Source organism: Carassius auratus, unplaced genomic scaffold (assembly GCF_003368295.1).
Source record: "Carassius auratus strain Wakin unplaced genomic scaffold, ASM336829v1 scaf_tig00006684, whole genome shotgun sequence".
Taxonomy (NCBI): Eukaryota; Metazoa; Chordata; class Actinopteri; order Cypriniformes; family Cyprinidae; genus Carassius; species Carassius auratus.
Window position 1 is genome coordinate 251,418 of NW_020523777.1, and position 24,836 is coordinate 276,253.

Genomic DNA, 24,836 nt, shown 5'->3' on the forward strand with positions numbered 1-24,836 from the left:
TACTGTAAGGGACAGAGGAAAGCTCAGTCTCAGTCGAGCAGGACTGTGTAATGATCTGCTTCAACATGAGGACCCTTCCAGTCAGCTTTCTCCTGCTACTGGTGAGTTAAAGTTGCTGTGTGATGTGATACACTGGAGCCAGCCACATTGGCTTGTGTTTCTCTGCTCATACTTCTAGACAACAGCCGTTTATGTTTTTATTGTTTGCCATGCATCAGGTAGTAAGAGCCTTAAAGGTAGAGCATGCCTGAATTAGTTCTGTTAAATTGGATTTGTGTTACTGCCTTTAGAGTTGTGGATGAAAGGGACTTTAAGATCATGACACAGGGACATTATTATGAACTTTAAGAATTGTTTTAATTGTAAGCTCATGCCTTAAAGTACCTGTATAGTCCAACATATGCTTATTAATAAAAGTAATTAATAATTATGTGTATACAGTCAAAAGTGCACTGTCAATATCTAGTAATTATATATAGTATTATTTATGATCTGCACAGTTATCTGCACAGCTTAATTTTTCAAGGATTGACATGTCAATAATGTATTTTGTGATGTGGTTTACAAACGGTAATGTCTTCAAGCATTCTTAGAAACATAAACATCAGAAATAAACTCCTAAACTTTAAAAGTTTTGTCATCAGCTGTAACTAATTAGCTTTTGTCCTCATTAGCAGATACTGACAACTAATAAACCTTTATAGGATTCTTATTTTCAGCAGCCGGAAAAATTTAAATATTTCTTCGACTCCTGTGGCCTGCAATGTGGATTATAACATCTGTGCTATCATTCCATAATCAAAATGAAATTAGATTTAATGAATAGTTATCATACCAATAGTGTAAAAAAAATAACTGTGGAAAAAAAAAAAAATAAGTCAATTTAATAAAAAATTATAAATATATCCCTGCCAGATTAAATTAGGGGACATTCACACTAAAAAAAAAAAAAAAGGAATAGTTAATTCCTTTATGCAACATTACTTATTCTCTCTTTTGGTGATAAAATCAAGTATAGATTTATATTTGATGTACATCTATGAAGTGAAAGTTGTATTTAATTAACCTGACTATTCTGTAATAACAACCGGCTGAATATACATTATCCCACTAATTACACAAATACTTGCCTCATAAGTAAATAATTATACATAAAATATTTATTTGAGTTTAAATATTTGAACACAAAGCTTCCATGAAGTCAGCTTCGATGAAGCAGCACATTCAAACTAAACCAATATTTAAGGGATATGGTGCAGTTACACATTTCACCACATAAAAAATATGGCAATAAAAAATATTGATTTAAGATGAAAATGTTTTAAAATTTTACCACCATCTTATAATCCATTACACTGTACAAAACAATCGTAGAAGAATGTCAACAGCTGCGTTTGTATGAAACGAGAGAGCGAGTGCAGGATGACATAATTAAATAACTGTACACATAGTATTGAACTGAGTTTTAATATTTTATTAGCTAACAAAATGCAAAGCTTCCACCACAAATAAAAACTGTTCCTAGCAAGAGTATGGTGCTGATTTCAGTTTCCCGGATGAGCCTGTGTTATCAGCTTTTACCGGTTGTTATCAAGGGATAACTGTAACGTAAAGTGTTATGGGACACACAGGAGAAGGAACCAATTTGCAGGTACGTCGTTTATTAGGGATAATCCAAAAGGGTAAACAGTCCAGGCAGGGTCAAAACCAGAAGATCAAAGCAGACATAAACAAGACACTAACGCAAGGCAAGACAAGGATGACGGGCATGAAATGACATAACATTAAACAAGGACTCCGTAACACAGACTAAGACAGTATGGGTATTTATACACAGAAGGATAATGGGGAAACAGGAGACAGGTGGGGGGAACAATCAATTACGCAACAAGGAGGAAGGTGACCATATAAGGGAACAGGAAGTGATCTGGGACAGACACCGTGAGAAGGAGGACATCTAGTGGAACCCCGGGGAACAACAACCCAGACACTGTGACAGTACCCCCCCTCTACGGAGCGGCTCCCAGACGCTCCAAGACAAAACACAACACAGAGACCAGGAGGGAGGCGGACAGGTGGAGGCTCAGGGGGAGGGATGGAGGGCCGGAAAAGGAACATATGGGGGACAAACACCAGAAATGTAAACATAAAACAGGGAGACCAGGAGGGAGGAGGACCGGAGGAGGTACAGGGGGAGGGACGGAGGGCCAGACTAACTGAGGGGAACAGACAGAAACATAACAGAAACCAAAACAACACTCAGAAATCCATGAAGGACCTGTTGAGGCGCCCACCCGGGCGGAGCGGAAGACCACCACGGCCTTGTGGTCAAAGTCAAAGCCCTCCAGGGCGGAGCGGAAGACCACCACAGCCTTGTGGTCAAAGTCAGAGCCCTCCAGGGCGGAGCGGAAGACCACCACGGCCTTGTGGTCAAAGTCAAAGCCCTCCAGGGCGGAGCGGAAGACCACCACAGCCTTGTGGTCAAAGTCAGAGCCCTCCAGGGCGGAGCGGAAGACCACCACAGCCTTGTGGTCAAAACCAAAGTCCCCCAGGGTGGAGCAGACAACCACCACGTCCACGTGGTCGAGACAGGAGTCCCCCAGAATGGAGCAGCAGACCACCCAGTGACTTGACTTGGCTCTGGAGGGTCCACTGGCACCCGACTCGACTTTGGAGGGTCCGCCGGAACCCGACTCGACTCCGGAGGGTCCGCCGGAATCCGACTCGACTCCGGAGGGTCCGCCGGACCCTGATCCGACTCCGGAGAGTCCACGGAACTCCGAATAGACTCTGGACTATCTGTGAAGACCTGAGGCGCCTCGGCTTCGGGCACTGCTTCTGGAACGGCCTCGGACACCACCTCGGTAACGGCCTCGGGAGCGGCCTCGAGCACCGCCTCGGCCTCTGGAACAGCGTCGGGCACCGCCTCGACCTCTGGAACAGCAACGGGCACTGCCTCGACCTCGGACACCACCTCGGCCTCCGGAACAGCCTCGGCATCGGGTGCCACCTCGGGCCTCTGGAACAGCGTCGGGCACCGCCTCGGCCTCTGGAACAGCAACGGGAACCGCCTCGGCCTCCGGAACAGCAACGGGAACCGCCTCGGCCTCCGGAACAGCATCGGGCACCGCCTCTGCCTCCGGGACAGCATCGTGCCCCTTTTCTGGAGACTCAGGCTTTGAGTCAGCCATCTTGTGCTGTGGCGCTGGGCTGGCGGCCATCTTGTGCTGTGGCGCTGGGCTGGCGGCCATCTTGTGCTGTGGCGCTGGGCTGGCGGCCCTCTTGTACTGTGGCGCTGGACCGGTGGCCAATTTGGGCATTGGCGCCGGTGTCATGAGAAATCGAGTCCGCCCGAGAAATCGAGTCCGCTTAGGACCCCGAGTGATCCCATTGGCTCAACGAACAATTAATGGGTATTATTTTTTAGCGCCTGATTACAATTCCTGCTAAATAGCGTTTTTATTTTTGTCGTTTGAACTTTGCTATAATGTAAATTTAAATTACATGTTTCATAGGCTAGTATATAGCCGACGCGCTTTAGGTTGTGAACTCAACCATTTCTCTTTTTTTATTTTTTTGTTACTCGCGTATCAGCATAGCATACAGCTACTCTATGTGTGTGTGTAAATTTATATTGTTAATCTAAATGATATAATATCGCAATTGCTTGTGCAGAACCGTGTTATTGTTGTATTATATACAGATATATTATTATTTTATGTAAAATGAATGTTATATTAATTTTACATGAAGTATGTCAGTATGCCTATTATATTTATACCATTAAGTATAGTAAGTGAATAATGGTTGTTTGTGCATTGAAAGTAACTAAAAATACAGCTAGATAGTTTATATAGATAGCAATAATTGCTATATAATTATAATTTGCAATTATAATAAAATGATTCTACTGTTTTTTTTTTTTTTTTTTTACATATAAATGTTCAAGCAATATGCACACTATCTATGTAAGACATTTATACATTTTTCAAAATGCATAACATTTTTAAAGAATCTTTACAGAAAGACATACTGTTGTGTCTATGTGGTCAAAAACACCCTCACTGTTTTAATAGTTGGTGTTAAATGCATTAGTCATCATACATAGAGCAAGCAAGCCAAAGGCAACGGTGGTTAATTAAGAAAAAACTGTAAGATGTCGATACTGGAGTAAAAAAAAACCTTTGGAGAAACCAGACTAACCAAAAACACTGGGGAGCAGTTCTCCTCTGTATATTCAATCTGAACATTTGGTACAATATCATTGGTAGTTAACAGTGTTACTGCATTGATTCAGCTGTAAGGTTAGAGGTTAAATGTGCCATGTACAGGCAGCAACATTGTTTTCTCTGTGGCCCAGGTGAGGCATGCAGTGGCAGTGAAGAGTGCTAAGGTGCAGTCATCCATTCATAAATTCTTGCTGTTTTGCTGAAACTGGAAACAGTTCATCCTATGTGAAGTCCATTGTGGAAGATTGGGGAATCATCAGTCTCAACGTAACTCGAGAGCGTCTCGGGACAGAGCTTCTGTGGTAAAGAAAAATATAAAAATGTTTAGGAACTGTAATATAATAACAATTTTTTCCCTCTCTGCCTTTGTAATATACAGTATGCTGGAAGACTTTCTTGACATCATACAGAACGGGTTCAGAATACAACAGAAGCAGGAAACATCAAAAATCACTGTTAACCATAGAGCATCGGTTTACAATTCTTGCAAAAATCAAGTTATGATTTATGTGTATGTTGTTATAAAAACAATCAAACAGACATAAATGTAATCTGTTAAACTCAGTCTATTTTGCATTCAAACATTGCTTTAAATAAAGAGACAGGTGATTCATTTGAGCAGAGCTTGTTTTCTGCCTCCACTATTTGGAAAGTCTCATACGAAAATACTAATATATATATATATATATATATATATATATATATATATATATATATATATATATATATATATATATATATATATATATATATATATATATATATATATATCCTATTTTCTATGAAACAAAAAAACTGCTGCAATGAAAATCTCCTTTTGATTTATTGTGCCTTAATTTACTATTAATTTCATTCATAATTATTCACTTACTGAACGCTATTATAAAAGTATATACGTTTGTTTATGTTAAATAAAAGATAAACATGAGAAAAGAGTCGTATCTTCGCTTAAAATGCATCTTGAACAATCGGGTCCCACCTAGCGAGGACCCCTAAGATGGCGGCTCTCGCGATGCCTGTGCGCAAGTCGCAACGGAGGCACTTGTCACGAAGGACACAAGACAGGTAGTAATTCACACTAAAAATCTTCGTGTGATTTGTGCACGAGTATGACAGAACTAGAGGTGTGCTTAAACCCGTCCTGCACATGCATGCATTTGGGTGTGGAGGGGAGGGGCGATTAATGATTTGAGCTGATTTTCTTATTAACTACCAATATTATCCACTGTCCTTGTACAGTAATATGACACTGACAATACACACACAAATAATAGTAGTAACGTTAGTAGTGATAATAATAATGAATCATCTTACGGGTCCTCGCTAGGTGGGACCCGATTGTTCAATCCTTTTTCTCGCGATCTTTGACGATGAGGTCTGTATTTATTGTTCAGGCGTTTTATCAACTCCATCTGCTATTTTTTTCCACATATGAACGTATTTTGCTGGTAGTTAATACGATCTCAAATCTGACAAAGATTTTTAGTGTACATTAGTAACTGTCTCGTGTCCTTCGTTTGTGACAAGTGCCTCCGTTGCATCCTGCGCACAGGCATCGCGACGGCCGCCATCTTAGGGGTCCTCGCTAGGTGGGACCCGATTGTTCAAGATGCATTTCTATGATTTTAAGTGAAGATACGACTCTTTTCTCATGTTTATCTTTTATTTAACATAAACAAACACATATACTTTCATAATAGCGTTCAGTAATTGAATAATTAGGAATTAAATTAATAGTAAGGCACAATAAATCAAAAGGAGATTTTCATTGCAGCAGTTTTTTTGTTTCATAGAAAATAGGATATATATATATATATATATTAGTATTTTCGTATGAAACTTTCCAAATAGTGGAGGCAGAAAACAAGCTCTGCTCAAATAAATCACCTGTCTCTTTATTTAAAGCAATGTTTGAATGCAAAATAGACTGAGTTTAACAGATTACATTTATGTCTGTTTGATTGTTTTTATAACAACATACACATAAATCATAACTTGATTTTTGCAAGAATTGTAAACCGATGCTCTATGGTTAACAGTGATTTTTGATGTTTCCTGCTTCTGTTGTATTCTGAACCCGTTCTGTATGATGTCAAGAAAGTCTTCCAGCATACTGTATATGACAAAGGCAGAGAGGGAAAATTTTTTATTATATTACAGTTCCTAAACATTTTTATATTTTTCTTTACCACAGAAGCTCTGTCCCGAGACGCTCTCGAGTTACGTTGAGACTGATGATTCCCCAATCTTCCACAATGGACTTCACATAGGATGAACTGTTTCCAGTTTCAGCAAAACAGCAAGAATTTATGAATGGATGACTGCACCTTAGCACTCTTCACTGCCACTGCATGCCTCACCTGGGCCACAGAGAAAACAATGTTGCTGCCTGTACATGGCACATTTAACCTCTAACCTTACAGCTGAATCAATGCAGTAACACTGTTAACTACCAATGATATTGTACCAAATGTTCAGACTGAATATACAGAGGAGAACTGGTCCCCAGTGTTTTTGGTTAGTCTGGTTTCTCCAAAGGTTTTTTTTACTCCAGTATCGACATCTTACAGTTTTTTCTTAATTAACCACCGTTGCCTTTGGCTTGCTTGCTGTATGTATGACGACTAATGCATTTAACACCAACTATTAAAACAGTGAGGGTGTTTTTGAGCACATAGACACAACAGTATGTCTTTCTGTAAAGATTCTTTAAAAATGTTATGCATTTTCAAAAATGTACATAGTGTGATAGTGTGCATATTGCTTGAACATTTATATGTAAAAAAATTGTGTAGAATTATATTATAATTGCAAGTTATAATTAACAATTATAAACTAGCTGCATTTTTAGTTACTTTCAGTGCACAAACAGCCATTATTGCCTTACTATTACTGATTTGTAATAGTACAAGTAACTGTTGTACTATTTTATGTACTGTGTTATATGAGTTAAAGTCAATTACAATTGTAAATTCGTCATTATAATGTGATAATTGCTGTATGATTTTCTTTGAAAACAATAGTTTCTTAAATAATATACAATCAGCAATTGCAATACATGAACTGCTTGTAAGCAAAACCATATATAACAACATAAGTATACTTATTACAATATTGAAAATAATGTAAAAAATTACATGAATTAGGTAGTAAGTCAAAATAAATAAAAATCAAAGTGTGTGTGTGTGTGTGTGTGTGTCTATATATATATATATAGTACATATGTTCGTTTTATTAATAATTATCTTTCAACTATCCCACAATCTTCTGAATTTGTGGGCTAAACGTGTTTTAGTCATCACAACTGAATTATTATTATTTTAGAATATATTCAAAAGCTGTGCTGAGGCATTCTAGTAACCGAATATTAAAACTAATTACAATGCATTATTTATGAGATGCTGCTAGTTTTATGACATTTTAAAAAAAACAATTTGATCGATTACATTCTGTATGTTGCTTTTATTAAATTATTTTAGCTTGAAACAACAAGCTACCGCAGCTCCGATTAACCATGCAGCAAGTTATCGCGATAACAACTTTTGATCAGGCATTTAAAACAGCTACCGCCTTGGTCCTAAGCGGACTCGATTTCGCGGGGGGACTGGATTTCTCACCACACCGGGTTAGCGGCCATCTTGTACTGTGGCGCTGGGCTGGCGGCCATCTCGTGCTGTGGCACTGGGCTGGCGGCCATTTTGTGTTGTGGCGCTGGACTGGCGGCCATCTTGTACTGTGGCGCTGGACCGGTGGCCAATTTGGGCATTGGCGCTGGGTTAGCGGCAATCTTGTACTGTGGCGCTGGGCTGACGGCCTTCCTGGGCAGTGGTGCTGGGCTGACGACCACCCTGCCGGAAGAGACAGGAGTGGCTGGGGCATCCCACCGACACCGAAAGTGCAGGTAGCGCACGAATTCCCAGAACTCCAGCGTCTCCAACTGCGCCATCTCTTCCTGAGGCAATGGATCATTCAGCCCGCCATTGAAGTGGTCTTTAAGGGCCGCATCATTATATCCCATGCCTTCAGCCAGGGACCAGAACACTTGAGCCAGGGCACCCACTTCGTTGCCCTCTTGACGGAGGGCGGTCAACCGAAGATACTTGACCCGCCTCTCCGCCATCTTGGCTGGGGAACGGAAAAGGGACATACCACTGGTTCCTACGTTGAGTCCTTCTGTCACGTAACGTGTTATGGGAAACACAGGAGAAGGAACCAATTTGCAGGTACGTTGTTTATTAGGGATAATCCGAAAGGGTAAACAGTCCAGGCAGGGTCAAAACCAGAAGATCAAAGCAGACATAAACAAGACACTAACGCAAGGCAAGACAAGGATGACGGGCATGAAATAACATAACATTAAACAAGGACTCCGTAACACAGACTAAGACAAACTGGGTATTTATACACAGAAGGATAATGGGGAAACAGGAAGCAGGTTGGGGGAACAATCAATTACGCAACAAGGAGGAAGGTGACCATATAAGGGAACAGGAAGTGATCTGGGACAGATACCGTGAGAAGGAGGACATCTAGTGGAACCCCGGGGAACAACAACCCAGACACTGTGACAGTACCTCCCCTCTACGGAGCGGCTCCCAGACGCTCCAAGACAAAACACAACACAGAGACCAGGAGGGAGGTGGACAGGTGGAGGCTCAGGGGGAGGGCCGGAGGGCCGGAAAAGGAACATATGGGGGACAAACACCAGAAATGTAAACATAAAACAGGGAGACCAGGAGGGAGGAGGACCGGAGGAGGTACAGGGGGAGGGACGGAGGGCCAGACTAACTGAGGGGAACAGACAGAAACATAACAGAAACCAAAACAACACACAGAAATCCATGAAGGACCTGTTGAGGCGCCCACCCGGGCGGAGCGGAAGACCACCACGGCCTTGTGGTCAAAGCCCTCCAGGGCGGAGCGGAAGACCACCACAGCCTTGTGGTCAAAGTCAGAGCCCTCCAGGGCGGAGCGGAAGACCACCACGGCCTTGTGGTCAAAGTCAAAGCCCTCCAGGGCGGAGCGGAAGACCACCACAGCCTTGTGGTCAAAGTCAGAGCCCTCCAGGGCGGAGCGGAAGACCACCACAGCCTTGTGGTCAAAACCAAAGTCCCCCAGGGTGGAGCAGACGACCACCACGTCCACGTGGTCGAGACAGGAGTCCCCCAGAATGGAGCAGCAGACCACCCAGTGACTTGACTTGGCTCTGGAGGGTCCACTGGCACCCGACTCGACTTTGGAGGGTCCGCCGGAACCCGACTCGACTTTGGAGGGTCCGCCGGAACCCGACTCTACTTCGGAGGGTCCGCCGGACCCTGACCCAACTCCGGAGAGTCCACGGAACTCCGAATAGACTCTGGACTGTCTGTGAAGACCTGAGGCGCCTCGGCTTCGGGCACTGCTTCTGGAACGGCCTCGGACACCACCTCGGTAACGGCCTCGGGAGCGGCCTCGAGCACCGCCTCGGCCTCTGGAACGGCCTCGGGCAACACCTCAGTAACGATCTCGGGAGCGGCCTCGAGCACCGCCTCAGCCTCTGGAACAGCGTCGGGCACCGCCTCGACCTCTGGAACAGCAACGGGCACTGCCTCGACCTCTGGAACAGCAACGGGCACTGCCTCGACCTCGGACACCACCTCGGCCTCCGGAACAGCCTCGGCATCGGGTGCCACCTCGGGCCTCTGGAACAGCGTCGGGCACCGCCTCGGCCTCTGGAACAGCAACGGGAACCGCCTCGGCCTCCGGAACAGCAACGGGAACCGCCTCGGCCTCCGGAACAGCATCGGGCACCGCCTCGGCCTCCGGAACAGCATCGTGCACCTTATCTGGAGACTCAGGCTTTGAGTCGGCCATCTTGTGCTGTGGCGCTGGGCTGGCGGCCATCTTGTGCTGTGGCGCTGGGCTGGCGGCCATCTTGTGCTGTGGCACTGGGCTGGCGGCCATCTTGTGTTGTGGCGCTGGGCTGGCGGCCCTCTTGTGCTGTGGCGCTGGACCGGTGGCCAATTTGGGCATTGGCGCCGGGTTAGCGGCCATCTTGTACTGTGGCGCTGGGCTGGCGGCCATCTCGTGCTGTGGCACTGGGCTGGCGTCCATTTTGTGTTGTGGCGCTGGACTGGCGGCCATCTTGTACTGTGGCGCTGGACCGGTGGCCAATTTGGGCATTGGCGCTGGGTTAGCGGCCATCTTGTACTGTGGCGCTGGGCTGACGGCCTTCCTGGGCAGTGGTGCTGGGCTGACGACCACCCTGCCGGAAGAGACAGGAGTGGCTGGGGCATCCCACCGACACCGAAACTGCAGGTAGCGCACGAATTCCCAGAACTCCAGCGTCTCCAACTGCGCCATCTCTTCCTGAGGCACTGGATCATCCAGCCCGCCACTGAAGTGGTCTTTAAGGGCCGCATCATTGTATCCCATGCCTTCAGCCAGGGACCAGAACACTTGAGCCAGGGCACCCACTTCGTTGCCCTCTTGACGGAGGACGGTCAACCGAAGATACTTGACCCGCCTCTCCGCCATCTTGGCTGGGGAACGGAAAAGGGACATACCGCTGGTTCCTACGTTGACGGAGTCCTTCTGTCACGTAACGTGTTATGGGAAACACAGGAGAAGGAACCAATTTGCAGGTACGTCGTTTATTAGGGATAATCCAAAAGGGTAAACAGTCCAGGCAGGGTCAAAACCAGAAGATCAAAGCAGACATAAACAAGACACTAACACAAGGCAAGACAAGGATGACGGGCATGAAATAACATAACATTAAACAAGGACTCCGTAACACAGACTAAGACAGACTGGGTATTTATACACAGAAGGATAATGGGGAAACAGGAGACAGGTGGGGGGAACAATCAATTACGCAACAAGGAGGAAGGTGACCATATAAGGGAACCGGAAGTGATCTGGGACAGACACCGTGAGAAGGAGGACATCTAGTGGAACCCCGGGGAACAACAACCCAGACACTGTGACAATAACAGACATCAGAATGTCGTGATTGGCCAATCAGAATCAAGTATTCCACAGAACCATGTAATAATAAAAGAAAATTAAAACTCAAAATTTTATCAGCAAAGTGTTTATATTTTAAATAAATCTTCAAAGTAATGTAGGGGTCTAAATTTCAACTGTTATATATATATATATATATATATATATATATATATATATATATATATATATATATATGTATATATATCATTTATAATATATATCAATAAAATCTTATATTTTTATTGTTATAAAAAAAAACAATTGCAGTTCACATTAAATTGTTAATCCTCATATGCTTCTTATGGTATAATCAGATACACACACTGACTTAACCTTTGTAACATAACTTATAATGACTTCTTTTCAACTCAGTCTGTCTGGAGTGTGTGTGAATGGGCTGACAGCAGGAAGATTCGACAGAAGCGTGCATGGATCATTGATTCATTTAGTATTGAGGAAGAACACCCTGGTCCATTTCCATACATACTAGGCAAGGTGAGGGGCATCATAACAGCTTTTAGCTAGAGCTCTTTGAGTTCAGATTTATTTTAATAAAGTTTTTCACATTACATATGTCAAATTGCTGGATAATAATAATCATGTGTATGTTACTTGCTTTTCAGGTTTCAATTGATACGTTTTATTTACTAAATTTCAAGCTACAAGGTCAAGGTGTGGATGAAAAGCCAAAGAATATTCTCAGCATTAAAGACACAGGTGAAATTATAGTACATGGAAAGGTGGACTATGAAAAGGACCCTAAAGTTCTCTTTGTAAGTACTGCTTAATGAACAAAGTATCATTTGCAAACCAGCATTGAAATTAATGTAAATAGACTGCAAGGAAGGCCTGTATATTGATATTCACTGGACTCAATTGCAGTTGAATTTTGAAGCAATAAACATATCCACTCATAAACCGAATACAAGGCTTGGGCTTGATATCAAAATATTGGACATAAATGACAATGCTCCAGAATTTCAAAAGTCAGTCTATGAAGTGACTGTGGACGAGTCACATGCTCAAGGTAATCTATTATAGTTTGCACTTCACTACTTTCTATTTCATTTCTGAAACAAAACACACAAAACAGAACATTCTGACATTATTTACTCACCCTCATGTCACTGCAATCCACAGTGTTGTTATGTCCCCCCTCATAACATGAAAGGAAACATTGTAATTATAGTGATTATTACACACTACATTGGTTGTTGCTATACTGCTATTACTATTAAAGGGTTGTTTTTTGAGCTTGACAGCCCCTGGCTACTATGAGCTATTATTGAACAGCAAGGGCTCCATAATATTTCTTAAAACATATATACCATATACTTAAGCGTACATGTTTGAAACAACATTAAGGGGAATAAAAAATTATGGACGTGTAATTACTGGCTGAAATATTAACAATTGGTTTTCTTAATATTTTTCTAGGCAAAGACGTACTGACTGTACAGGCAACTGATGCTGATGATTCAGAAACAAACAATGGAACATTCAGTTTCACAATAAAGTCTGTTATACCAAAAACAGATAATGTTGAATTTTATATACAGCAGAAAAACCAAACTGGGACTATTTATTTTAAGGGGTGTTTGGACTCTGAGGTATGGGCTTAATTTCTTTCATTGGGATTAATAAATGTTATTCCATTTAGACAACATACATTGTATTTCGTGCTTCATAAATATGTCTCCATTGCCACCAAAGAAATGTTCTCCTAAATTAATCTTTTCCAGAAAGCTCAGAAATATACAGTCCTTGTTGAAGCAAAGGACAAAGGCGAAAAGATACAGCTCTCAAGTACAAGTACAGTGATAATCAATATTTCGGATAATAACAACAATCTGCCAGAGTTCTTTGGCAAAACAGTAAGTTTCACACTCGACTGTAAGATTAATAGTGTTTATGCTTGTGAAATTCTTGGTTATTGCTTTTAACGGCAAGTTAGACACACTTTCCAGTGAAACCCAATGCAATATTTGACTTATGTTTCAGGGACCAGGGAGGGTCAAGGAGAGAGAAGCTGGGGTTGAAGTTCTGCGACTGCAAGTAACAGACAGAGATGTCCGTGGCTCAAAAGCTTGGAAAGCCAAATACATAATTTACGGAGATAAAAAAGAGATATTCAAAATAGAAACAGACCCTGTTACGAATGAAGGGATTTTAACAGTTGTTAAGGTATGCAGATGATTGATGATTCATTGTGTAAGCCAACCTTCTCAAAGGTTGAGTTTGTGTTTACACAGAAATGCAGTTTATTGTTGTCTCTGCAATTTCAGATCGGAACTATTTTAACAAACAGAAAGATACACAAATATCTCTGTATACAATCATGTTGATTGTTCTATAAACTCTCTTTATTTTAGCCAATGGACTACGAGGAGCAAACATATCAAAATCTGTCCATCAGTGTGCAGAACGAAATTCCTTACTATTCCTGTAAGATTCAAAGGAAAGTACCGAATGCAGCATGGGAGCTTGACCAAATAGCCCCAAACTCTGACAAGAGTGTTACACACCTCTATAATAGCATTCCAGTGACTATTTATGTTGAAGATGTCAACGATCCACCGGTGTTTATACCTCCTGTTAAACATTTTGCAGTAACAGAGAACATCGATGTAGGAACAAGTCTTACAACCTTCACTGCTAAAGACATGGATGGAAGCTATGCAAACACATTTACGTAAGAGAAGCTAATGTTACTGTATGTTTCACTAATGGTACTGTATAGTTTTGAATGAACAGGATTGAATATAAATAATGATGAATTCATCAGATTTATTTGAATTTCAGATTTATTAAAGGTGAAGATATTGATGGATGGATAACTGTTGATGCAAAGACTGGACATGTATCCACGGCTAAAATTCTGGATAGAGAGTCGCCATTTGTATTAGACGACACCTATACAGTAAAACTGTATGCTGTGGATGAAGGTAAGACATGAAATATTCTTATGTTTTGCCAAGTATCCCTGACGGACAATTCTTTTCATTTTCAAATTCATTTCATTTGAGATACATGCACATTTACACAACCTCATGATTCATGAACAGCTTTCTGAATGTCAGTTTCCTCCTTGTCTCTGATTGGCAGGTGTTCCTCCGATGACAGGCACTGGAACTCTAGTGATTCACCTGATTGATCAAAATGATAACGTACCAATACTGGAGGTGAACACAGTCAGCATTTGCCAACATAAAGAGCCCACAATGGTCAACATCACAGCCGTAGACCTAGACTTTCCTCCATACGGATCACCTTTCTACTATGAGCTTTTAGGAGATGTAAAGGACAAATGGAGGCTTGAACCAGATCATGGTAATGACACTCAATCCAGACCGCACGACGATCTCTCTCATCATATTTCACTTGGAAAACAAGTGAAAGTTTTATGTTGACTTTATGTCCAGAACATTCTTCCATGACCTCCTTAAATTGTGTTTCTGTATCTACATTAAGACCCAAAAAAAAAAAAAAAAAGAGTTTAAAAGAAAAATAATAAGCAGCATAGCTATTTTCAACTGATAATAATAAGAAATGTTTTTTGAGCAGAAAAGCAGCATATTAGAATGATTTCTGAAGGATTGTGTGACAATGAAGACTGAAGTAATGATGCTGAATTTCCACACACATACCAAAAAAAATTGGTTCAAATTGAAGTTTTGACCACAGGAATAAATTACATTTTACAATATCTCAAAAAATAAATAAAAAATAAGTAATAATTATTTCACATTATTTCTGACTAAACAAATTCAGACTTATTTAAAAAAACATTTAAAACTCTTAATTATTCCAAACTTTTAGTATATATTTACAGTAATACTAACTCTCATTTTATTGTCTGTGTTTTTCTCCTAAAGGCACAACGGTGGGTCTTGTAAAAGAAGACAAAGTGTCTTCAGGTCATCACGTGCTCCAGATCAAAATATCAGACCAGCAGGGATTATACTCCATCCAGAACCTGACGGTCAAGGTGTGTGATTGCTCTTTAACTCCCAAGTGCCATGGCAAGATGGTCTCAAATGCTCGGATGGGGTCTGTTGCAATCTGGATGCTTGTTCTTTCAGTTCTCACAGGTGAGTGGTTTCCAATGTTTAGATGATATTTATAGTGCTAATAAGTGATGAAGAATGTTATACAATACCAAAAACCCATCCTTCTGTACAAGTCAATTCAACCATTACAGGTGTGGTTAAACAATAAAAAAAAACTTTCCATGGAAACCTGTAGAAACCTGTTTTTATGTCACATGTTTTTTTTTATTTTATTATTATTTAACTTTTATTACAGTTTTGAAATGTTATTTAATTTGTTCTCTGTAAATACTGCAGTTTTGCCTCGCTAAAAGCAATTAGAATATATGTTTTTCTGCATTTGGGAAAACAATTATTCAGTTGATTTAAAGATTTAGTTCACCCAAAAATAAAAGTTTTGCTGACAGTTTACTCATCCACAAGCCATCCGAGATGTAGATATAGAGTTTGTTTAGCATTATATCGCTTACTCACCAAAGGATCCACTGCAAGGGTGCTGTCAAAATGTAAAGTGAAAAGCTGTGTGTTTGTAAGAAACAAATCCATCATGAAGATGTTTTTTTTACTTTAAACCATCGCTTTGGCTTAAAATATGAGTCCTCAACCCTAATATTGTTTCCTCCATTGAAAAAAATAGTCTGAAACAGGAGAGAAATCAGCACAGATCAAGCATGGTTTACAAATGAAAACAGCTCTAAACAAATATGAGGGTGCATTTTGATGTGAGAAGACTAGGGCCGGGACTTTAACGCGTTAATTGAGATTAATTAATTACACAAAAAATAACGCGTTAACTAAGATTAATTAATTACAGAAAAAAAAATTCCCGCATTTTTAATAACTTATTTTTGCACCGCGGAACGTTTCTCACTTGATGAGTTTCGGCGGGACCGATTATACTGAAGCACCAACTAGCGTTCGCATATCACTGCAGCAGCACATTGAGCCTCAAGTATCACCTCAACGCAAAACATATAGCAGCTAGCGTGGACTTTACACTTTATGTTGAAATGTGTATTATTTTGTTGGTGCAACAGTTTATGTTGAACTCTTTATTGTTTTGGCCAAGGTTATTGAGAGTTGGACTTAGTATGTTATGGCCTCTGAAGCAACAGAGAGATGTTTTCTAATAGTCAGTGTTTCTAATGTTCTGAATGCAATTGACAGTATTGTGTTTTACTTAAAAAACACTTTACAGAAGGTTCCAGCACCTATAAGCTTCCTGAATTTCTGAAATGTACTATTTCTAAATTGTTTCTAAATATGCTATTGATACACTTCATGGCAAAAATTGCACTGGTCTGCTAGACTTGGTTGAACAAAAATAAACAATATTTTGTTGCTTAAGCTTATGTATTCAGTCATTATTCAATGGTATACTATAAATCCATGTGAAAAAAAATTACTTCTCACTGTTCTCAGGTCAAATATTTATATGCGATTAAAATGCGATTAATTTCAATTAATTAATTACAAAGCCTCTAATTAATTAGATTAATTTTTTTAATCGAGTCCCGGCCCTAGAGAAGACAAAAGTGGGAATGTGAAAGTATCCAAGTTTAAAAGAAATACTCTCTTTTTATATTTCAGCAATGTGCTTCATGAGTCTACTGATCACCTGCAAGACAGAGAAAGATATGACTCCAGTGGTTGTGGATGGGGAGGGCTCCAGTAATCTAATGAATACAAATACAGAAAGACCAGGGACTGACTGCTCGGTAATTTCATCACACAACCCACAGTAACTGTTTTTCAGTAATGTTTGAATTTGTGCCTTTTATTCAGTTTTAGGTAACACTAAAACGTCTCGGTTACGTATGGTAACCCTCGTTCCCTGAAGGAGGGAACAGAGACGCCACGTCGGATGACCGACGAATATGGGATATCGCTTCGATAGACCAATCTACTTCGAGTGTAAACTAAACGAGCCAATGCACATTGGCATGCAATTATTGCATCCAGCTGCCGCTGATCACTGCGTGAGTATAAGAGGGCAGCAGGTGCAATGCATACCAGTTTTTCGCTGAGGAGCCGAGCCAGGAACCCGGCAGCTCAGCGGCGGTACAGCAACCATGGCGACGGGACGTGGCGTCTCCGTTCCCTCCTTCAGGGAACGAGGGTTACCATACGTAACCGAGACGTTCCCTTTCAGTCGGTCACTCTCGACGCCACGTCGGATGACCGACGAATATGGGATCCCTATCAAAGCGCCATGGGTGCTGCCCCTTCCAGTGCCCTGTGCGAGCCGCCTGCGCCCCTATTAGGTGTAGGCCGGGGCTCAGAACAAGTAGCTCCACTCACCATTGTCAAAGCACTACCTCACTGGGTGAGATTGGACAACACTGGGAAAACGTACCCGGTCCACTTGGAGCCGAGACGCTGCGGAAGCCCCATCCTTCCCGAAGGAGGTCTCGGAGGCAAATACACATATAGCATCCGTTTAGGAGTATACGGAGAAATTTGAGGTGATTAAAACCCTCTTGGGAAGGCAGAAGTCTGCCGGGGAAACACGGGCTCTAAGGCTATACCGTGGACTATACACATACGAGTACCGCTTAGGTCTCAATACGGAGCCCAGCCTTCCATGGCTCTCACGGATTCATCATGAAGGCCTGGCGCCGGACGTTCCGCCGTGTCCAGCTGCCTAGGGTGATGGAGGATCTCAACAGGGTCTACAGTACGGACACTCTGGAGCAGTTTTAGCAAGCCGACACTAACCGGGGCCTCTCAGTGCCACTACCCATTTGAGGTGAGAACACAGGAGGATACCGGCTCTACACGAAGGCTATAGAACCCAGCGAACGTGTTAGGGGTCGCCCAGCCCGCAGCTCTACAAATATCTGTCAGCGAGGCGCCACGAGCCAGCGCCCAGGAGGATGCAACACTTCTAGTTGAGTGAGTTCGCAACCTGAACGGGCAGGGCACATCCTGAGCCTGATAAGCCAGGGTTATGGCATCTACAATCCAGTGGGCCATCCTCTGCTTAGAGACGGCATTCCCCTTCTGCCGGCCTCCGTAACAGACAAAGAGCTGGTCTGAGGTCCTGAAGCTTTGATTCCGGTCCACGTAGCACCTTAATGCTCGAACAGGACAAAGCAAAGCCAGGGCTGGGTCTGCCTCCTCCAGGGGCAGCGCTTGCAGGTTCACCACTTGGTCTTTGAAGGGTGTAGTGGGAACCTTGGGCACGTAGCCAGGCCGGGGCCTCAGGATTACCTGGGAGTCAGCCGGCCCGAACTCTAGGGACGAATCGTCGACCGAGATTGCATGCAGGTCCCCTACCCTCTTGATGGAGGCCAGTGCAAGCAGGAGCACAGTTTTCAATGAAAGAAACTTTAGCTCAACTGAATGCAAAGGCTCGAATGGGGCCTGCTGTAGTGATTTAAGCACTAGAGACAGGTCCCAAGAGGGTATACAGGGGGGCCGGGATGGATTTAACCTCCTGGCCCCTCTAAGGAACCTGATGATGAGGTCATGCTTACCCAAAGACTTCCCATTCACAGGGTCATGGTACGCAGCAATAGCGGCAACCTGGACTTTGAGGGTGGAGGGAGACAGCCTTCGCTCCAACCCTTGCTGCAGAAAGGATAGCACGACCGCAATCGGGCATCTTCGGGGGTCTTCTCGGCGAGAAGAACACCACTCAACGAACAGGTTCCACTTCAAGGCATAGGCGTGTCTCGTAGACGGTGCTCTTGCCGAAGTGATGGTGTTAACTACCTCTTGGGGTAGGTCACCTAGAACCTCCGCGTCCCGTCCAGGGACCAAACATGGAGTTTCCAAAGGTCTGGACGAGGGTGCCAAATGGTGCCCCATCTCTGAGTCAGTAAATCCCTCCTCAGAGGAACTGGCCAAGGAGGGGCTGTCAAGAGGAGCACTAGTGTGGGGAACCAGGTCCGAGTAGGCCAATATGGCACTACTAGCAAGACTTGCTCCTCGTCCTCCCGGACTTTGCACAATGTCTGTGCGAGAAGGCTCACTGGGGGAAACGCATACTTGCGTAGGCCCCGCGGCCAGCTGTGTGCCAGTGCGTCCGTGCCGAGAGTTCCCTCGGTCAGGGAGTAGAAAACCTGGCAGTGAGCGGCTCTGAACCACCTCCAAGTCAGCTGGACCGTCAGGGGATGGAGTCGCCATTCTCCCGGGAGCATTGCTCAAGACAGCTCGTCGGCTGTACGACTGAGCAGGCCTGGAATGTGAACGGCACGAAGTGACCTCAGAACCTTCTGACTCCAAAGGACGCAATAGTCACAGTGTTGTCCAATCTGACCAGCACCGGCTTGCCTCGTAAGAAACCTTTGAGACGGTTCAAGGCAAGGTGCGTTGCAAACAACTCTAGGCAATTGATGTGCCACTGCAGCTGCGGGCCCGTCCAAACCCCTGAGACTGCATGCCCGTTGTACGTGGCCCCCCCGGCGGTGGTGGAGGCATGCGTGTAAACCACCGCATGCCTGGAGATCTGCTCTAGGGGCACCCCTACCCAAAGGAATGTCAGATCTGACCACGGAGTGAGGGTTTGGCGACAGGCCGGTGTAACTTAGACCCGGTGAGTGCCGCGCTTCCACGCCCACCTCAGGACTCGGCCATAAAGCCAGTGCTGGAGCGGTCTCATATGTAATATGCCGAGCGGTGTAAGTGCCGCTGTGGCCACCATATGCCCCAGGAGCCTCTGAAAGAGTTTCAGTGGGACCGCTGTCCTACTCTTGAACGTATTCAAGCAGGCTAGCACCGACCGCGCACGTTCCTCTGTGAGGCGTGCTGTCTGTTCGACCGAATCCAACTCCATACCGAGAAAAGAGATCCTCTGCAATGGTGAGAGTTTGCTCTTTTCCCAGCTGACCTGAAGGCCCAACAGGCTCAGGTGCCAGAGCACCACATCCCTGTGCTCGCACAACTGATCTCGAGACTGTGCTAGTATCAGCCAATCGTCTAAATAGTTGAGAATGCGAACACTCTGCTCTCTGAGAGGAACGAGAGCTGCCTCCGTGACTTCCGTGAAGACACAAGGAGACTGGGACAGCCGGAAGGGCAGGACCTTGTACTGATATGCTAGTCCTTCGAACGCAAACCGCAGAAAAGGTCTGTGGCGCGGAAGTATGGACACATGACAGTACACGTCCTTCAGGTCGATCGCTGCAAACCAATCTTGGGGACGGACGCACCTGAAAATGCGTTTCTGTGTCAACATTTTGAACTGTAGCCGATGGAGGGCCTGATTCAAAACTCGCAGATCCAAGATCGGTCGTAACCCACTGCTTTTCTTGGGTACAATGAGGTACGGGCTGAAGAGCCCCATCCTCATATCGGCTGGAGGGACCGGCTATATCGCGTCCCTCGCCAGTAGGACTGCGATCTCCTTCTGCAAGACAGGGGCATCGGACGCTTTCACAGTAGTGTCGCGGACACCGCAGAGCTTGGGGGGAAGCCGGGCGATCTGAATCGCATAGCCGAGGCTGATGGTTCGCAGAAGCCAGCGAGACGGGCTGGGTAGCGCTGACCAGGCGCCTAAGAACCGTACAAGCGGGACCAGCGGAACCACAGCTGTACCCGCAGTGGGGCAGCGTGGTGGAACACAGGGACCCAACTCGGGCGGCTTGTGAGCAGGCCGGAGTGTGGTGCGAGTGTGGGGTGCAGGGCTCACCTGGTTCCACAGGTTGGCAGAGGGTGCGTGAGCAGGGGGCTGCCCTCGGCGACGAGCAGGCTGGGGCACTGCAGCCGGTGGGTGGGTGGAAATAGCAGCAGCTGCCCGCCGGGGCAGGATGTGTCGGATCGCCTCAGTCTGCTTCTGGGCAGCCGAGACTTGCTGGGCCAAGATCTCGACTGCGTCGCCGAAGAGGCCGGTCTGGGACACAGGGGCATTGAGAAACCGGACCTTGTCGGTGTCCCTCATGTCTGCCAGACCCAGCCACAGATGGCGCTCCTGGACCACTAATGTGGACATCGCACGACCCAGCGAACGCGCGGTGACCTTCGTCGCTCGAAGCGCAAGGTCAGTGGCGGTTCGGAGCTCTTCCAGAAGCGCTGGATCGTGACCACCCTCGTGCAGGTCTTTCAGTGCCTTAGCCTTGTGCACCTGCAGTAACGCCATAGCGTGTAAGGCAGAAGCAGCTTCCCTGCAAGCCACATAGGCACTGCCGGTCAGACCAGACGAGTGCCTACAGGCCCGGGAAGGGAGGTTTCTGGCAGTAAAAGGTGCCATCCACGACTTGGTGAGCTCGTCATGCACTTCCGGAAAGAAAGGCACTGGGGTGGGGCGCTGAGAACCAGCGCGCACCACCCCGAGAAACCAATCATCCAGCCGTGAGGGCTCGGGACGCGGTGGGGAATTCCACTCGAGCCCTACCCTCCCGGTGGCCCGGGAAAGCATAGCTGCCACTTCGGAATCCGAATCAGGCTTTGTCACCATCCCAGAGGACTGTAGAGCAGCCGAACCGTGATCCGACAGCTCTCTCTCCGATGCTGAGATCGACATCTGGTCGGGGGGAGTCCCACTGGATACCGCTGGTACGCTCCTTGAAGAGGTCCCAGCGCATTCCGTGGGTTGCTCCACTGGATCGGAGGTGCTAGAGGAGTGGTGGTCCCCAGAGGGTTGGTTCCCTGCGGGGTTTGCCACCACTGTGACCCTCAAACCACTCGCGCTACTGCCGGAAGTGGTTCTCGACTGTCGGCCGCCAGAACGAGTCCCAGATCGCGGCCGCGGCAACGGGACTCCGCCCCCCTGAAGGTAGCGGAGCCTGGTTTGCAGCTCCGAGATGGTCATATTCCCGCAGTGAGAACATGACTCATCCACGAAAGCCACCTCAGCGTGCTCGACGCCCAGACACGTCAGGCAGCGATCGTGACCATCGCCCGTTGCCAGGTAACGACCGCACCCAGAAACGCACGGGTGAAACGGCATCCTTATAAGGACGATCCGTCGTCTTTATAAAGACGCACCCGTGAAGCTCTTTTAGAGAAATTTGCTCTTTTAGGAAATGCTCTTTTAGTGCTGAGGCGCACAGGGGAATTGGCCGCTTCCAACACGACAGGGGTAGTGCAACCTGAAGTGTGCAATCCACTCGACACAGGAACGACTGCCGCTGAAGCGCCGTCTCGCCAACACACGAAGCTTCCGAGAGCGTGCTGAACTCGTAGTTCACAGCAGACACAGTTGAGCAGAGCGATACTAACGCTCGGCTCCGAAGCGAAAAGCTGGTATGCATTGCACCTGCTGCCCTCTTATACTCACGCAGTGATCAGCGGCAGCTGGATGCAATAATTGCATGCCAATGTGCATTGGCTCGTTTAGTTTACACTCGAAGTAGATTGGTCTATCGAAGCGATATCCCATATTCGTCGGTCATCCGACGTGGCGTCGAGAGTGACCGACTGAAAGGGAACAAATGTTTTATGTCAACATTAGCTCAAGTAATTCATATTAGTTTATTTAATTACATGAGATAACCACGCATACGGCATTTGTTAATTTAATGTTAATGTAAAAATGACATATCAATTACATCTCCTTGTATAATTTGAAACACAAACACACACACACACACACACACACACAGGTTTCCATGTTTTATTGGGTCATTTTATACTGTACATACTTTATTGTCTATTAATTAAAAATACCCTTCAAACAAAACTACTGGCAATTTTTTAGATTCAACACTTTATTCTGTATGATTCATGATGTGAGTTTAATTTCCTCGTGGGGACCAAAAATGTCCCTACAAGGTCAGAATTTAGTAGAATTACAAACCTTGTGGAATGCCAGGTACATGCACACACACACACACACACAAATTATACAAGAACATGTACTTCATATATTTTTTGTTTCTTGGTATGAGTGCTGTAACTAATTATTGTAATATAAAAAAATACTGTAAAATAGCATGCGTAACATTAAATTAAATTTGTAGATTAAAAATTGCTGTAAACATTTTTGTGCATGATTCGTACATGGTACTTTCATTAACTAGCAAAGTGTAACGTTTGATCACTTCAAATCATATTTATATCTAACATTCGCATCCTGTTTGCTACCATATGCAGGAGAACTTTTTCTTAAAATGATCATTATGCTTCATAATATCCAGGTGATTTATAAAGGACAGCAGGCAGTTTCACAGGATCCACCGCCAGTCTACAGCGACCAGCAATTCAGCGACCAGCAATTCAGCCAATCGATATATAAGGTGATTATTAAAGTTTTTTTTTTTTTTTTTTTTTTTTTTGCATAAAATGGCGGTAATAATTGACGTTTCGCTTACTTCAGCACAACTGAACATTTTTCACATGCTTTTTTCAACCAGATATCGAGCATCAGAAAATCAAGTTTTAGAACCATGCGTTCATACAAAACCAATGCATCTTACTCGGGTAAAAACCTCGCCGTTCTCATCAACCAGGAGATTTAAAGCTTTACATTACTATTCTACTGATTACTCATTCCTTATTAATATTTTTCCTCATTTCACAACTTAAAAAAAAAGTTTAAAGAACATTGTTTTAATGTTCCCATCATGTTATAAAAATGTTTATTTTGAATGTCCAATTTTTAAATGTTAAAAACTTTATTTGTTTATTTAGTTTGTTAATTAGTTGAACATAAAGGGAACATTCCACTTATTATTATTATTATTATTTTTCCAAACATTATGGAAAAGTTACTTCTGCATATTTAAAAAAAAGTAGTAACATTTAAAAAACATTCGATGAATGTCCAAATGAAATGTTTTGATTCCACTTTTTTCCGATTGTCCACAGTTATTCTACTAACTATAAGTAACTTTGCAGCTACAAAACTAACTCTCATTAAAATATTAATAGTCTGTTAGATGAAGGTTAGGATAAGTAGATTAAGTTTTACATGTACTTGCGAAGTTTCTTATAGTCTGTTGGTGGAGCATAAAAATAAAGGGATATTCAGCAGACAGTGTAGTACTGTAATGACTATTAGTTGAGTTGTAAAGTTACTAAACATCTAAAGTGGATTTATCTAAATAAAATTTTAACACTGTTTCAGACATACTGTAAAACCTTCCTTTTTAATCTTTAGCTCAACAGGTTTTTTGATCATGAGAAATACATTTGGTTAATAAAGTCTAAATGTTTGAATAATTTTCATGGTGCTTTTGTTTTTTCCTTCTTCTGTTCAGAAACTACTTGCTCTCCAAACCTGTGATGATCAACATGTTATTTACAAACCGCACTGTTACGCAGATGAAGGACAACCTATGGACAATGGTGAACTGGATGCAATATCCATTCCAGAGGATGACTTTCAATCAGAGATGCTCAGAAATCTGGACAGCAAGTTCAGTAAACTAGCAACCATTTCCAGACCCGACCTGATGAGGAGGTGAAAATTATCTCCGGACTTGTAGCCAGTGTATACATAAATATATAGCACAAAATGCAATTAAGGGTTTAAAAAGGTTTTACAGTTCTCTGAATGTCAATAAATATGCATTTGCATTTCCTGAATGCAAATAAACTAGTGTTTACAAATCAACAAACGAATAATGTTAACATTTTAGGTGAGCTCAGGTTTTTGGGCTTTTGTTGTATGTATTTTCATTCT

General features: G+C 43.8%; 1 protein-coding gene across 1 annotated transcript; it reads left to right on the plus strand.

The window, feature by feature from the left end:
- On the plus strand, positions 1-24,836 carry LOC113071241 (cadherin-like protein 26). Its single transcript, XM_026244604.1, has 14 exons — positions 1-101; positions 11,592-11,714; positions 11,843-11,992; positions 12,102-12,246; positions 12,657-12,829; positions 12,962-13,093; positions 13,221-13,403; positions 13,592-13,911; positions 14,022-14,164; positions 14,325-14,549; positions 15,095-15,310; positions 16,859-16,986; positions 23,350-23,448; positions 24,412-24,836. Exons 1-14 carry the CDS (start codon positions 51-53, stop codon positions 24,616-24,618), a joined length of 2,295 nt encoding a protein of 764 aa, XP_026100389.1. The 5' UTR covers positions 1-50; the 3' UTR covers positions 24,619-24,836.

What these genes read in the sequence shown, in the direction of transcription:
- LOC113071241 (XM_026244604.1), top strand. Translation starts at nt 51, where the DNA reads ATGATCTGCTTCAACATGAGGACCCTTCCAGTCAGCTTTCTCCTGCTA. An exon ending in AGGACCCTAAAGTTCTCTTT is followed by an intron (nt 11,993 to 12,101) that starts GTAAGTACTGCT and finishes ACTCAATTGCAG; the next exon opens with TTGAATTTTGAAGCAATAAA. An exon ending in AGGGGTGTTTGGACTCTGAG is followed by an intron (nt 12,830 to 12,961) that starts GTATGGGCTTAA and finishes AATCTTTTCCAG; the next exon opens with AAAGCTCAGAAATATACAGT.